The sequence below is a fragment of the Staurois parvus genome, unplaced genomic scaffold (genome assembly GCF_062004578.1).
Source record: "Staurois parvus isolate SC_StPar_1 unplaced genomic scaffold, SC_StPar_1.0 ptg000246l, whole genome shotgun sequence".
In the NCBI taxonomy this organism is placed as follows: Eukaryota; Metazoa; Chordata; class Amphibia; order Anura; family Ranidae; genus Staurois; species Staurois parvus.
Window position 1 is genome coordinate 2682051 of NW_028318042.1, and position 16118 is coordinate 2698168.

The 16118-nt window shown below is 44.2% G+C and overlaps 1 protein-coding gene across 2 annotated transcripts in view; it reads right to left on the bottom strand.

Annotated features, from left to right (window-relative positions):
* Positions 1-5994, bottom strand: part of SPEG (striated muscle enriched protein kinase) — a 442132-nt gene extending 436138 nt beyond the window's left edge. The window contains exon 1 of one of the 2 annotated variants that reach the window (XM_089680603.1): positions 5177-5994. In XM_089680603.1, coding sequence (XP_089536729.1) covers positions 5177-5603 — 427 coding nt within the window. In that variant the 5' untranslated portion in view covers positions 5604-5994. The remainder of the gene's footprint in view (positions 1-5176) is intronic. The other variant, XM_089680604.1, reaches the window with a different exon arrangement.
* Positions 5995-16118: the final 10124 nt, after the last annotated feature.

Genomic DNA, 16118 nt, shown 5'->3' on the forward strand with positions numbered 1-16118 from the left:
AGTTCCTCCCCATTTCCATGGCTGTTTTAAAACCAAACGATGGTGTCACACTACCTGATATTTTATGTATGGATATATAATCAATCCAGGATGAAGAATAATCATTTAATTAGGTAAACCAGAAGTAAAAGATTGTCATGTTACCCCCGGTTCACATATATGCGGCCGTGCGGGCCACGGTTTGCATGGGCATGAGAGCCCCTTCATTTGAATGGACTCCTGTGCCCGTGACAAGCAGAGAAGAAGTCCCTGCACTTCTTTGGAAAACGCAGCCCGCACGGAAACCTCGGTTCCCAGTACGGTTTCATTTTCCAGTGCGGGCGGCGTGCCATTGGAACTAATGACACCCGCCCGCGGGTCTGCATTTCTCTGTGCGGGTGGTGTGTCTATATGTGCTGAAGGGCTCCCAGTAGAGACTGTCATACAACTTGGTGGCTGGAATAAAGCCTTTATTGGTTATAATGGTAGGGTATCGTATGTACTCTCCAGCGCCTCAGGATATGCACAACCAAAAGGGAAGCCAAGGGTACCAGGACAGCGACAACCAAAGGAAATGCTTCAGGGGTGCAGCCCTCCTCAGACGGGGAAATCAGCCACTGGATAGAGAGAAAACAGGTGGCACACACACCTAATGTATTATCCAAGGTTTATTGTAAGGAGTGAAAGAATAATAAAAACATACTCACAGACGAAGCATGTATCTAAAAAGCATAGAAAAATGACAATGGCCACAACGGCAGGCAAGGTGTTCTCACTGTCAGTGCGGTCAAATGGCTGACGCGTTTCGGGGACGATTCCCTGTTGATGCCTGACAGCAAGACTCTTGCTTTCCATTCATCATACATCAGCATCAGAGGCTGGTCATCAGCTCTGAGGAAAGAAATTCATTCCCGAAACGCGTCAGCCATTTGACCGCACTGGCAGTGAGAACACCTTGCCTGCCGTTGTGGCCATTGTCATTTTTCTATGCTTTTTAGATACATGCTTCGTCTGTGAGTATGTTTTTATTATTCTTTCACTCCTACAATAAACCTTGGATAATGCACTAGGTGTGTGCGCCACCTGTTTTCTCTCTATAATGGTAGGGTACTTCTAACACTTTTGGGGGAGTTGGGGATCCCCCTACTTCAGGGCTTTGAGAAGTGTCTTTATGTTTTATGGTTTGTCTCTTCTAGTACCAACATTTTCATTCTTTTGCACTGATACTGGACAAATCACACTATTGAACCTAATATCTCTGGATACAGGTCTCCAAAAGGCACACAGTCTAGTCAGACAACAGAACAAAAATCCATCTTGGATTGTTCATTTAAATGCCTTCAGGAAGGTGCATGGCCAATGGTGATACTATGGAATCCAAAACATAAAAATATCCACCACACCAAGAGGTAAAGACACCAAATCTTAATTTCAATATTAGCATGTAGAGGAATGGTAGTTTTCATGTCCTCTAAGTGCGAAATACGCTGTTATTGCAATTAGGACCTCAGTAAAAGTTTGAGGTCTTTACGTCTCGGTTTGCCAGCCATTTATGTTTATCTTAAACAAGCAACCAGATGCCTCCCAGTCCTGAAGAAAGGAGGAACCCATTGGCTGTTGACTACTATTATAATTAATAAAGGCTTTAAACAAACCATTGAGTTGTAGAACCGCTAGTGTTTGGTGCTCTCAACACACACACACATAGATGGACTAGTATCTCTACTGTTTCTATCAGGGAATGAGCAGCCTTGGTAGCACAGGTTTTACACTTTTCAACAGTTCATCAAAAGAGTGTCTATCAAAGCACCCAAACTTTGATCAGAACCTATCCAGGGTTACTACATACCATAAAAAACAATGACACAAAACAGTAGAGTCCCTGAGTAATAATAAATGCTTATGGGACGTTCATTGCATCGATGATCAACCAGGACTGAACTTTTTCAGTTCATTGTGATCCTGGCCTTGAAATGATCTTTTAAACATTACATTGTTGGTCAACAATTTATCAAAACATCTCAACCATAGCAGGAGTGACTACATGTTTATTCAGAGTTGCACATAGGAGAAGAATAAATGTCTTCTAGAAGGTCAAAAATACAGGTGGGTTTACACATTTGAGCACAAGAACTTAAAGGAGGGAGGAAAGGTACAAAACAATCAAGGGTGCTTCTATATAAAATAAAATAAAAATAAATAATTAAAAATACTGGTTCAATTTACAGCTACTTCAAAACCATAGATAACCAAAAACTTTATCTCACCAGGCCTTTACATTGGGGTAATCACTGCAGTGACACCAACGTGCGACCCCCAAGAAGGAGGTTTATGTTTTTTCACATTGTCAGTCCACCTGTCAAACAAGTTCTAGGAAAGCTGTCCTGAGAGTAATATGTAGGCTGCCTTTGCTGACCTACTTCTGAAAATCTGAAACTTCTGTCTGTTGTTCTGTGCCTTTGGCTTTATAACTTCCATAGTCACTGAGAATTTTTGATTTCATGGACTGCCATCCTGTTTGGAGTTAGTGGCTCAGAAAGTATTCAAAACAGAGACTATTAGGCAATTAGCATTTGCAGAAAGAAGTCAGCAATGGCAGCATACATATTTTTCTTAGTAGGGCCAACTTTAAAGACCTTTACACTGCTCTGCAGCCCCCTTCTCTATTATTGCAGCTCACAAAAAGCTTTTGTGTCAGAGTTTAGAGTAGTGATGTCACACACTTTGTCATGTGATGCTGCTCATGACCAGAGAGTGGCAATTAGGCCCAAAGAATGCACCATAGATGGTCCATACACCATTGGATGAGCACCTTAAATACGAATCTTGATCTTGCGCATTGATGCATTTTGGCATACAGTGCAAGAATTCATTCCTATAGATACTTTGTAGGAATTAATTCTTGTGCTGTATGCCAAAATGCATCCATGTGCAAGAGCCTTTTCAGCTTCCTACATGATCACTCCAACCCAATGGTGGAGATATGGATTCAAATTTAAAAAAATGCAAAATAACCATTAAAAAACATTTTCAAAGTGTTTGCAAATGGATAATTTTGTATGCTCGTATAAATTTAGCCTTATTTGTGATTTACGAAGGAATGCACTATCACCGAGACAGACCTTAGAGTTACTACTGATACTCCAGGGCAGCCTTTCCCAACCGGGGTTCTGTTGAACCTTAGGGCTCCTCCATAAGTTGTTAAGGTTCCCTTGAGCAATTTCTGACTCTCACGTGAGTAACCACTGACATCAATGATCTTTTTAGCTATCTGTAAGGGAGTATTGTTCCCAATGACCACAAGTGGAAGGAACATTCTTCTCAGTGACTATCCAACTAATGTACTCTGAGCTGTAGATATATAGTAGTCATTATTGGTAGGGGTTCCCTGAGACTAGAAAGTTCTTTCAAGGGTTCCTTCATGTTTAAAAGGTTGAGAATGGCTGCTCTTGAGGTATAGAAGTAAAAACCTTAGGGCTCCTCCATAAGTTGTTAAGGTTCCCTTGAGCAATTTCTGACTCTCACATGAGTAACCACTGACATCAATGATCTTTTTAGCTATCTGTAAGGGAGTATTGTTCCCAATGACCACAAGTGGAAGGAACATTCTTAACAGTGACTATCCAACTAATGTACTCTGAGCTATAGATATATAGTAGTCATTACTGGTAGGGGTTCCCTGAGACCAGAAAGTTCTTTCAAGGGTTCCTTCATGTTTAAAAGGTTGAGAATGGCTGCTCTCGAGGTATAGAAGTAAAAACGATAATTTGCTTGTGTACATTGAATCCATCCTCTGTTCACTGGTCAGTGTCGGTATGTTACTTTCAGAAAAATAAAATTTAAGAGATCGGCTCCATCTGGGAATGGAGTAATTGCTACATAAACAGGGCAGTTATGAGTCTTGTCATAGTTGCTGTTGGACAGTCTGCGAGTGCATGGCCAAGAATGAGCTTTAACAACGTTGTGTTTGAAAGGAAGATGCCAGGTGTTATCTTGGTTAGGACTATATTTAGTCCCAGGCTGTAGCCCATTAAAGCTGCCCTCTGCTCCTTCAAACATTAGGCTCTGCTAAAGCAAAGGGGGGGGGGGTTGTTTATACAGCATCATCTTCAACTGATTTAATGATACTCCACCGAAAAGTGATATTTTATTTTCTCATCACTGAAGAGTTGATTGTTTTCTTATATCTTCCATGGACCCTTTGGAGTCTCACACCTCCTGCTGCAGAACAAGTCCCTTACATCCTGTTGCATTTTTCATAATAGCATACAGGGAGTGTTCTATATTTCTCCATTTTGCCCACTTTATGTTACTACTAAAAGATCTTGCTCTCCATTATTTTTCTATCATAGATATTCCAGCAAGTGGAGTGGGACTTCCTCTGGTTCTGCAGGAGTAAGGCTCCAATGTTGGGGAGTCAAGTTGGAGCGTAGGTAGGGTAATCTTGCCGATAGAGTCAAAAGATAGTTAATGGCTCAAAGCAAAAATTTTTCTAAAACCTTAAAGGGTCGGTCTTTCCAAAACTGATATTTCAGTTATAGGCAGATTCAGGTGCATTTGGCTATCTCAAGACTTTCCTGCCTATGCTCCAGGCTCTGTTACCTCCTACCTTGGGGTGTTACTACTCCTCCTGTTGCATTCTTTATAGTATAAAATGAATTATAAATCCACCAGAGACAGAAGAACCTCCTAATAACTGCAGAGCGGGTGCAGACCCAGGAAACCATTACAGAGGTCACTCACCTCATACAAGAATCTACCAAAATCTTATATATCAGCACAGAAGGCTGGACCTTTTCAATAACAGGTATGGTTGAACAAAGACCTAAAAAAGGAGACTCATGCTTTGGCAGTTGCCTTTTCTGTACATGCATTTCAAAATGTGCAAAATGGAATTAAAGAAATGTGCCCACATGGAGTTTAGAGCAACGATTTGCTTTGAGGAATGACATGGATAGTTGCTCTGTCTGGTATGTGCTGATGAAGCGTATAGAAGCTATACAGACGAAGTACACAAGTTATCAATCCAGCAAATGTCACTCAAACACGGTATCAGTTGCTTGTGGCACCCTCCCTGCGTTGCACCACTCGGTTTTCCTTTCGTTGTACTTGCCATAAATTATTGAGGTACATGGTGACACTTACCTACATGGTACAATATATTCAACAAAGTAAGGAATGACGGAATCTCTCTTACCTTCTAATTCGATGATGGCAAGCACAGCGCTCGTCACCGCTTCTCCCAGTGCGTTCTGCGCCACACAAGAGTAAACCCCGGCATCCTCCATCTTGCTGTCCCTTATGCACAGCGTCCCGTATTCCTCTGCTCTGGGGTCAAGGGGCTCTTTGTTTTTGTACCAGCTCAGCGTTGGCACTGGGTTTCCTGACACTGCCACCTTTAGACGGATGTCACAGCCTGTGCCAATGGCAGCGTTCTTAAGCTTGCGCACAAACTGAGGTGGGCAGGGCTGCGACTGGTCTTGCTCCGTTGTCATTTTTTGGCGTTTGAGGGGACCACTAGGGCTTGGAGGAGCTCCAAAGGTCTTGGTGAAGGGTCGTGTTTGGAGACCAGAAGCCCCATTCTCATTGGCACTTAAGTTCATCATCACTTGGGCACGGTGCATGGCAAATATCAACACAGGATCCTATTCCAGGTTAAAGGGTTAATTAAATAAAGAGCAAAATCCAAATAAGTCCAGGAGCCCAGAGTGTCCCGGGTGTAGATGACAATGTTTCAACTGGTTATGTATTTATAAGGGAAATGGCAGCAGGGGCATACACCAGGGTGCAAGAGAGAGAGAGATGAAGGAGGGGGCACCAGCCCCAGGGTGGCAGGAGAGACAACCAAATTTCTTACAAATGCAACTCCAAACTCTTGACAAGGACAGGTCCCCTTATATCCATGCACTTGCACTTCGAGGTAAGGCCTGTGATGGTGGAGGGCCTTGGGCTTGCCCCTAGGTCTGAGCCCCCTCTACGTCTCCCTCTCCTCTTCAGGCTGTTCTGCAAAAGAGACCCTTTAGACCTGCTGAACACTGAAGCTGGCCCCCAACCGTCCTGTCACCCACCCCTCCTCCCTCTTTTCCCTACCATTCCAAAAGTGGCACGGACAGCTGCCTCCCCTCCTGATATGTGACATAACTTGGCTGAAGCTTTCCATCCCCTCCACTCTTCATCTTCCTCCCTCCTCTGTCCACTGTCCACCCTCCCAGCTCTCATCTCCTTGTGCAAAGAATAGAAACTAGCCAGGAACTTACCATATTCAGATGACAGGAGCTGGTCCTACACACTGCAGATCTGGGCAGCAGGTGCCAGGACGTTTAGAATCTAAGTAGAATTAGTGACGAATGTTGATCTTTAATCCTTCCGCACACCTAAGGACTTCTTCAGTAAACCTAAAAGGAGAAAGCATTCTGAAAAAGGCCACTGACCACATCTCACGTTTAAGTAACTTAAGCCGCCACTTACACCTGAGTGTTTTGTCGCATGTTTTCCTGCACATGACAACGCTCAACAGTAAGAATCATAGTGTTTTACATTGCCTGTTCACATCTGAGTGCTCCGTCCCTTGAAGCTCAATGCTTGTCTCTTGAAAAAAGTACATTTAACTTTTTTTTTCAGGCTGAATTGGGCATTTTTAGCCCCGTAGACTTTAACCATTTTACCTCTTTCATGACCAGGTCATTATTTTGCTATTCAGCACTGTGCTGCTTTAACTGTTAATTGCGTGGTCATGCAACACTGCACCCAAATGAAATTTTTCTAATTGTTTTCACACAAAGAGAGCTTTATTTTGGTGGTATTTTTATTTTTTATTAAATGAAAAAAGACAGAACATTTTGGAAAAAAACAATATTTTTTACTTTCTGCTATAACACATATCCAATAAAAAACATTTCTTCATAAATTTAGGCCAAATGTATTCTGCTTCATCTCTTGTAATAAAAATCGCAAGTGTATATTGATTAGCTTGTGTGAAAGCTATAGCTTCTATAAACTATGGTATATACAGTGCCTTGAAAAAGTATTCATACCCCTTGAAATATTTCACATTTTATCATGTTACAACCAAAAACCTAATTGTATTTTATTTGGATTTGATGTGATAGACCAACACAAAGTGGCACATAATTGTGAAGTGGAAGGAAAATGATCAATGGTTTTCAACATTTTTAAAAAATAAATATCTGAAAAGTGTGGCATGCATTTGTATTCAGCCCCCTTTACTCTGATACCCCTAACTAAAATCTAGTGGAACCAATTGCCTTCAGAAGTCACCTAATTAGTAAATAGAGTCCACCTGTGTGTAATTTAATCTCAGTATAAATACAGCTGTTCTGTGAAGCCCTCAGAGGTTTGTTGGAGAACATTAGTGAACAAAAAGCATCATGAAGGCCAACACATCAGACAGGCCAGGGATAAAGCTGTGGAGAAATTTAAAGCAGGATTAGGTTATAAAAAAATCCCAGGCTTTGAACATCTCACAGAGCACTGCTCAATCCATTATCTGAAAATGGAAAGAGTATGGCACAACTGCAAACCTACCAATACATGGCCATTCACCTAAATTGACAGGCCAGGCAAGGAGAGCATTAATCAGAGAAGCAGCCAAGAGGTCCATGGTAACTCTGGAGGAGCTGCAGAGATCCACAGCTCAGGTGGGAGAAACTGTCCACAGGACAACTATTAGTCGTGCACTCCACAAATCTGGATTTACGGAAGAGTGTTTGCAGTTTGCCTGAAGCCATGTGGGGGACTCAGCAAACATGTGGAAGAAGGTGCTCTGGTCTGATGAGACCAAAATTGAACTATTTGGCCTAAAAGCAAAACTCTTTGTGTGGCGGAAAACTAACACTGCACATCACCGTGAACACACCATCCACACCGTGAAACATGGTGGTGGCAACATCATGTTGTGGGGATGCTTTTCTTCAGCAGGGACAGGGAAGCTGGTCAGAGTTGATGGGAAGATGGATAGAGCCAAATACAGGGCAATCTTAGAAGAAAACCTGTTAGAGTCTGCAAAAGACTTGAGACTGGGGTGGAGGTTCACCTTCCAGCAGGGCAATGACCCGAAACATCCAGCCAGAGCTACAATGGAATGGTTTAGACCAGGGGTCTCCAAACTTTCTAAACCAAGGGCCGGTTTACTGTTCTTCAGACTTTATGAGGGCTGGAGTGGTCAGTGGAAGTAGAAAATGTCTCAGCGTTAGTAGGAGTGAAAAATTGACATAGTTCTTGTAGTCAGTGGAAGGAGGAATAGTATCCAGTCAGTGATATTAGTTGGAGGAACAGTGCCCCATCATTGGTGTCAGTGGGAGGAATAGTGCCCCATCATTGGTGTTAGTGGGAGGAATAGTGCCCCATCATTGGTATTAGTGGAAGGAATAGTGCCCCATCATTGGTGTTAGTGTGAGGAATAGTGCCCCATCATTGGTGTCAGTGGGAGGAATAGTGCCCCATCATTGGTGTCAGTGGGATGAATAGTGCCCCATCACTGGTGTCAGTGGGTGGAGTAGTGTCCCATCATTGGTGTCAGTGGGATGAATAGTGCCCCACCCTTGGTATTAGTTGGAGAAATAGTAATTGTTTATATCAGTGGGAGGAATTGTGCCCCATCATTCGTGTCAGTGGAAGGAAAATGCCCCATAGTTGGTGCCAGTGGAAGTGGTGCCTCCTTGTTAGTATCAGTGGCAGGAATAGTACCCCGAGGGACAGATAGAGGCAGCAATGGGCCGCATTCGGTTTGGAGACCACTGGTTTAGATCAAAGCATATTCATTTGTTAGAATGGCCCAGTCAAAGTCCAGACCTAAATCCAATTGAGAATCTGTGGCAAGATTTGAAAATTGCTGTTTACTCTGGGGGGCTGAATACAAATACTGTACATGCCACACTTTTCACGTATTTTTTTGTAAAAAATGTTAAAAACCATTTATCATTTTCCTTCCACTTCACAATTATGTGCTACTTTGTGTTTGTCTATCACACAAAATACCAATAAAATACATTTACGTTTTTGTTTGTAACATGACAAAATGAAGAAAATTTCAAGGGGTATGAATACTTTTTCAAGGCACTGTATACAACAATTATTATTTATTTATTTTTTTATACTTGTAATGGTGGTGATTAGCGACTTATAGTGGGAGTGCGACGGGCAATCTGACACTAACTGGTGCTGCTTGAGATTTAAACTAATTGACTGACACTGACATCACCAGTGACACTAATACAGTGATCAGTGCTAATACTGTACACTGTCACTTTACTAATGACACTGGCTGGGAAGAGGGTAACATCTAGGGGAAATCAAAAGGTTAACTTTGTGCCTAGCAAGTGTAATGTGTGTAATGTATTCTGCTTTTTACTAAGATCTCATTGTTCCTTCTCCCTGAAGCGATTGTTCACTTTGTACAGAACCCTGTTGCTTGTCAACACAGGGCTCTGTGCTGTAATTGAACACAGTTGATCAGCAGGTCCCGGCCATGAGTAATTGGCTGGGACATGCTGACAAAATTCCCCTTTGTCTAATCACAGCGGGAGGTGGTGCCCTGAACCTGGAAGAGGCCAGCAATGTACAGGTACAACGCTGTGCCAATACGGGGCACCTGTCTGCAATGTACTGCAGAGGTGGTTAATGGGAGCACCTGAAAATGCACAAATAAAAGTGCAAAAATGTGTTATGTGCATTTTTCCCCTTATAAAAGTCTATAGGGCCAGAAATATATGATTCTGCCCCAAAGAAGCCCCTGTACAGCACATAAAAACACAAAAAAAACGCATTTTGTTTTTTTTAATGTAGGAAACAGTAGGGAAGGATTAGAACTTCTGTCAGGGTTTAATTGCTAAAGTCCAGAACATGCAGTGGCGGACTGGCCATTTAGCCACTCGGGCAGTGCCCGAGGGCTGGGGTCAGTAGGGGGCCTCATGAGACCTGGTACCTTTCATGGACTTTTTTGGGTGTGGTTTGAGTGTGGGCGAGGACACAGGGGCCCCATGATTTCCTATTGCACGGGGGCCCCATGAGTTGTCAGTCCACCCCTGAGAACATGTATGTAACACCCTGCTATAAATGTCTAATACAGGATATTGAAGCCAACACAAGATGTCCTGCAGGTGTCCTGTAGACTAGTAGCAGCCACGTGTTGAAGAATAGCCATGTGGAATCTGTATGATGAATTGCAGGACTTTACTGAAGAACAGTGCACTTGGGAACTGCATTTCCCAGAGGAGCTTGCGTGTGGGTGGGGGCATATATAACTAAAAGGCCGGGAGACTGAACAGGAGGTGAGAAGGGAGAGATCAAGAGAAGAGGAAGTGTGCTGACCAGGCCGCAGAGCCAGGGTCAAAGAGAGAGAGGAGAAGCAGAAAGAGTCTGCTGATCGTCAGTCTTGCCACATTGCCCAGTGAGCCATTCTGCAAGCAGGAAACCCCTTTGGGACACCGAATAAGGACCAGAGAGTCTGTGGGAGTCCCCATCTACAGGGAAAGACAGACCGCTAAGACCCACTGGACACCATTAATTGGGTGAGAGCGTCCCATACACCCGCAAACTGAGAGAACATTGTCAATTTCATCCCATCTGCTATCAATCTGCACACAGTTGCGGACATTGCACTTAGTTACCCTAGTTTGCGGCCTAGTTCTCCCAGCCGCCACCGTTGGAACATATTTGTATTACAGTCTCATCATCCAAGCTGGCCGCAGGACACACAGCTGCAGGCCAGAATACAGCTGTGCCAACTGAAACAACCCTTCCCTTCCCAGTTGAACTGGATTTCTACTACTGTTGCCTGTGGCCCTTGTCACCCAGAGAGAGAGTTCTTCTTGCTTACAGACACTTTTGCCAACCGTTACATTTTACTACTTCAAATCTGTCCTTGTCTAGTGCCTTAAAACATCAGTTTACCACCATTAAGAGGAGAAGCACTTAATAACTATCATCTACACCACGGGTGTCAAACTGGTGGCCCTCCAACTGTTGCCAAACTACAAGTCCCATGAGGCATTGCAAGATAGACAGTTACAAGCATGACTCCCAAAGGCAGAGGCCTTTGTAGTTTCGCAACAGCTGGAGGGCCGTCAGTTTGACACTCCTGCTCTACACCTTAGATCATCTTAACACTAACTGGGCCCCAACTAGCACGCGGAAGACTCTGTATTGTTCTTAAAGGGACATTGGTTGATTACAGACGAGAACTCTCTCCATTTTCAATTCTAGTCCTTGCCATCAGGTTCTGAGAACCCGCAGAGAGCTTACCTGTTTATTGATAGTTATTCTCACTCGCTGGGGATACAACAGTCACCTCAGGTTGGAGGCAGTGGATTATTTCTGAAAGCAGGCCTACTAACAGTTATTGGTACGTTCTGTGGATGCTATTACTTTTACTTAAAGTTGACAAGAGTGATTATATTGCTGCATATACCAATGCTGTTATGTGTTTGCTTTTGGGTTTTTTTTTTTCATCAAGCTACGTTCAAACTCAATATAAACTTCAAATTGATTTACACTGACTTGTGTGTGAGTCCCTTTTACAGTGGTAACTTATTTGAGCCCAGGGGCGGACTGGCCATTTGGAAACTCAGGCACTGCCCGAGGGTCCGGGGTCAGTAGGGGGCCCCATGAGATGCCCCTGGTACCTTTTTCATAGGCTTTTTTGAGTTTGGGTAAAGGACACAGGGGCCCCATGATCACCTATTGCCCGGGGGCCCCATGACTTGTCAGTCCGCCCCTGTTTGGGCCACAAAAGTGCGGTGGTGTCAGCAGAGGTTGGGCTTTCAGAAAGAGGTCCAGATTGACAGGGAACCCAAAAATGACTAAGTGGGTATTACTACATGTATATCAGAGGTTATCTTGTAGTTCATGATTGAAGAAATTCATTTGAGTTTATATGGAGTGCAGTAGCTCCAGAAAGCCGACTCAACAAAAACTGGGTGCTCATTATCTAGGGGACCTGAAGTTTAAGATGCACATGTAAAAGGTCTAATTGGAGCCCCAGACCAAAGATCAAAGGCCTCTTTCACAAGGACCGCCCGATCTGACCATCCATTACCCTCTATGAAGTGGCATGTGTCCATTTACACCCGCCTGCATCCCATCTGATCTGCTAAAAGCAAACAGATGGGAAACGGACAGTCAGATGATTTACATCTGCCCGTTCAACGAGGAAATCGGGCTGTTTCTGCTCTACATAAACGGAGCGGACACCAACCTGTCAATGGGGATTAGCAGACGGGTCCCTCGCTGAGCAGGCAGATCTGCTGGCAGAGTCTGCCCATGTGAAAGGGGCCTAAGAGTCCAAAATCTTTTATTCTTAGCGTTTGCACATAACAAGACTACATTGATAAACAACGCATTTCAGGGACACAACACTCTTCAGCTGGGTTTATAAATGCTGTAACTGGACCCTGGTGCTCAGGTTAGTGCACATATAATAAGGCGGAGTATTGGCAGTATTATAGGGTTGCATACATTACATGCATACAAGTACTAAAGTACCCCATTGAGTCCAGTTGTCGTATTTATAAGCCCTGATGTAGGAGGAGTGTCTAAACCGCGAAACACAATGGTTGTTCTATGTTATCTTGTTATGAACAAAGACTAATATTAAAAGATTTTGGACCCTCAGATCTTTATTCCGGAGTTCTCATTACACTTTTTACAGGTTTTTATTGCTTTCTGTCAACCTGCTGGCACTGTATTCTCAGGTGACCATTGTCACTGGTACAGAAAGCGATGGGAAATACGCAATTATTTTGGGAGGTGAGAAGAAATCATGGAGACTCCTGCTGTGGTGATTTCTTCTCACTTTGGAGAGAACTCCTCTTACTTCCTGCTGTGTCTCTGGGACAGAAAGTGACAGAAAATCTCTCTAATGGAACACAGACTAAAAAATATTCATGGGGGCTTAATCCTTCACTACTTTATTCAACACAAAAAGCCTATGAGTCGTATGACGTCATCAGGCATACCAGAAACTGGAAGGCTGTGATCTGTGTATTGAGCTGCTGATCTGAAATCCCCTTAAGGGGCAGCACTGATATATGTGCTTTCTACTGTGGTGCACCAATTAGTGCACCTCACCAAGTAAGTGGATTTCTTGTTTTTATAATCAGAGTATATTTTAAACAGTAAGCATGATGATAGCTTTAATTATTTGAGATGCATATTGGAAACTTCTATTGGGAGAAGGTGGATGTTCTCTGGAGTGGAGAACTGACACAGAGTCAAGTCCTGATGCCCAGGAGATGTCGTATACCCCTTAAAGGGGAAAGCACACATAGACCGATTTTTCCATATAGGTCTATACACTTGGGTGTGAACATAAGGTAGGTGTAGGTGGTGGAACACGACGCAGTCACCATACTTGGACATTTGCACTTGCACATGTGGACTTTTATTTTAGGTTTTCTGGTGTTTTTTATTTTTTTGAGCGCCAAAATTATTTATCGAGAATACATTTTTATTGTGTTCAGTTTAGCAGAATTACATATATTTTCCTGCACGTTGGTCAGTTCTTTTATTACGTTTTGGGGGGTTTATTAGTGGTGTTGGAGGGTGACGTGTGCTGGAATATACTAGAGTAGTATTGGCTACATACAGTAAGCGGTGCTGTGTTCTGGCAGGAATATGGGCAGAGTGCTTCTCCACCATTCAGGAGAAGCCTTTTCATCAATGAATGCAAGTCTTCCTCTGATTGGTCAAACTGGGGAGGTGGGCAGACGATGTGACTTTCACATCATCTCAGACAGGGACTTTGTAGTTGTGGACCTTTAAGCTGGGAATGGTAATCGACTAAGCAGGTCTCCAGCTTCAGCTTCCTTCCCAAGGAAAACCAGCCTGAGAAGCATGAAGTGGACCTCTGGATCAATGAGCTACACTCTCCCCAGGTGTCAGTCATGGGAGGTGAGGAGCGTAGGACTCATATTCTACCCAGAGATGCAGTTCAGAGAGGCAGTCACGGAGGTTAGGATCTCTAGACTTACATCCTTCCCATGCAGCAGTTATGTGAGGTGAGGACCTCTGGACTCATATCCTTCCCAGGGATGCAGTCCAAACAGGCAGCCATGGAGGTGAGGACCTCTGAACTTACGTCCTTCCCATGCAGAAGTAACAGGAGGTGAGAACCTCTGGATTACATCCCCCCCTCATGCAGTAGGTATGGGAGAAGAGGACCTCTGGACTCATATCCTCCCCAAGCAGCAGTCATGGAAGTTAGGACCTCTGGACCCACATCCTTCCCACGCAGCAGTTATGGGAGGTGAGGACCTCTGGACTCATCTCCTTCCCAGGGATGCAGTCCAGAGAGGCAGTCATGGAGGTTAGGACCTCTGTACTTACATCCTTCCCATGCAGCAGTTATGGGAGTTGAAGACCTCTGGACTCACATCCTCCATATGCAGCGGTTATAAAATATAAGGACCTCTGGACTCATATCCTTTCCAGGGATGCAGTCCAGAGAGGCAGTCATGGAGGTTAGGACCTCTGGACGTACATCCTTTCCATGCAGAAGTTATGGGAGGTGAGGACCTTTGGACTTACATCCTCCCCATGCAGCAATTATGAGAAAAGAGGACCTCTGGATTCACATCCTCCGCAAGCAGCAGTCATGGAGGTGAGGACCTCTGGACCCACACCCTCCCTATGCAGCAGTTATGGGAGGTGAGGACCTCTGGACTCATATTCTTCCCAGGGATGCAGTCCAGAGAGGCAGCCAAGGAGGTTAGGACCTCTGGACATACATCTTTCCTATGCAGAAGTTTTGGTTGATGAGTACCTTTGGATTTACATCCTCCCCATGCAGCAATTATGGGAAAAGAGGACCTCTGGACTCACATCCTCCGCAAGCAGCAGTCATGGAGGTGAGGACCTCTGGACCCACACCCTCCCAATGCAGCAGTTATAGGAGGTGAGGACCTCTGGACTCATATCCTTCCCAGGGATGCAGTCCAGAGAGGCAGTCATGGAGGTTAGGACCTCTGGACGTACATCCTTTCCATGCAGAAGTTATGGGAGGTGAGGACCTTTGGACTTACATCCTCCCCATGCAGCAATTATGAGAAAAGAGGACCTCTGGATTCACATCCTCCGCAAGCAGCAGTCATGGAGGTGAGGACCTCTGGACCCACACCCTCCCTATGCAGCAGTTATGGGAGGTGAGGACCTCTGGACTCATATTCTTCCCAGGGATGCAGTCCAGAGAGGCAGCCAAGGAGGTTAGGACCTCTGGACATACAGCTTTCCTATGCAGAAGTTTTGGTTGGTGAGTACCTTTGGACTTACATCCTCCCCATGCAGAAGTTATGGGAGAAGAGGACCTCTGGACTCACATCCTCTCCAAGCAGCAGTCATGGAGGTTAGGACCTCTAGACCCACATCCACCCCATGCAACAGTTATGGGGGTTGACAGCCCCTCTCTCTGGGATAGGCTGTGGTGGTATCAATATTCATGCTGCGAACTACATAGTTCCACACCTATCATCCAGAAACTTCTGCAGTTTCCAGGATGCAGAGGAAACTAGGCAGACTAGCAGCACCTGAGCACACAGTGCAGACCTCACTAAATGATCACAGCTCACCCAGTACAGTAAGCTAACTATACTTTTACCTAGCAATAATTACAGTCACTACCACACCTAGAACCTACCTAGGAGGGTGCTACATGTATGAGGGTATAAGGGAGAGGGGGGGGGGGGGATCTAAAAATTAGATTAAAAAACCATAATGAAAAATCTAAGGAAAAAAAAAATCTCACCGCTCCTTAGCATCCCATTCTAAAAAGGTAGCCCATTGATAAAAAGTACTTTGGGGGCTTTGTCAAGTACTCTGTACCCTGGAGCCCTGTCAGGTTGGCTGTATGGGGCCCCATGGTTTGAAATGGTGAGAATTTATGCAATGGAAGAAATTTTGCTGGAAATGGTTTTGTCTTGGAGGATGGAAGGATTGTATTAGAAGGAGAGGGACATATTTTCTTTGGAGGTGCTCCTTGCATTTCTTACTACTGACCCCTGCACTCTGCACATTATTGTTATAATACAGGATTTATATAGCGCCAGCCGTTTGCTCAGCGCTTTACAATATAAAGGGAGAAAATACAGCAATGATACAGTTCAATACAAGAGGGTTAGGAGGGCCCT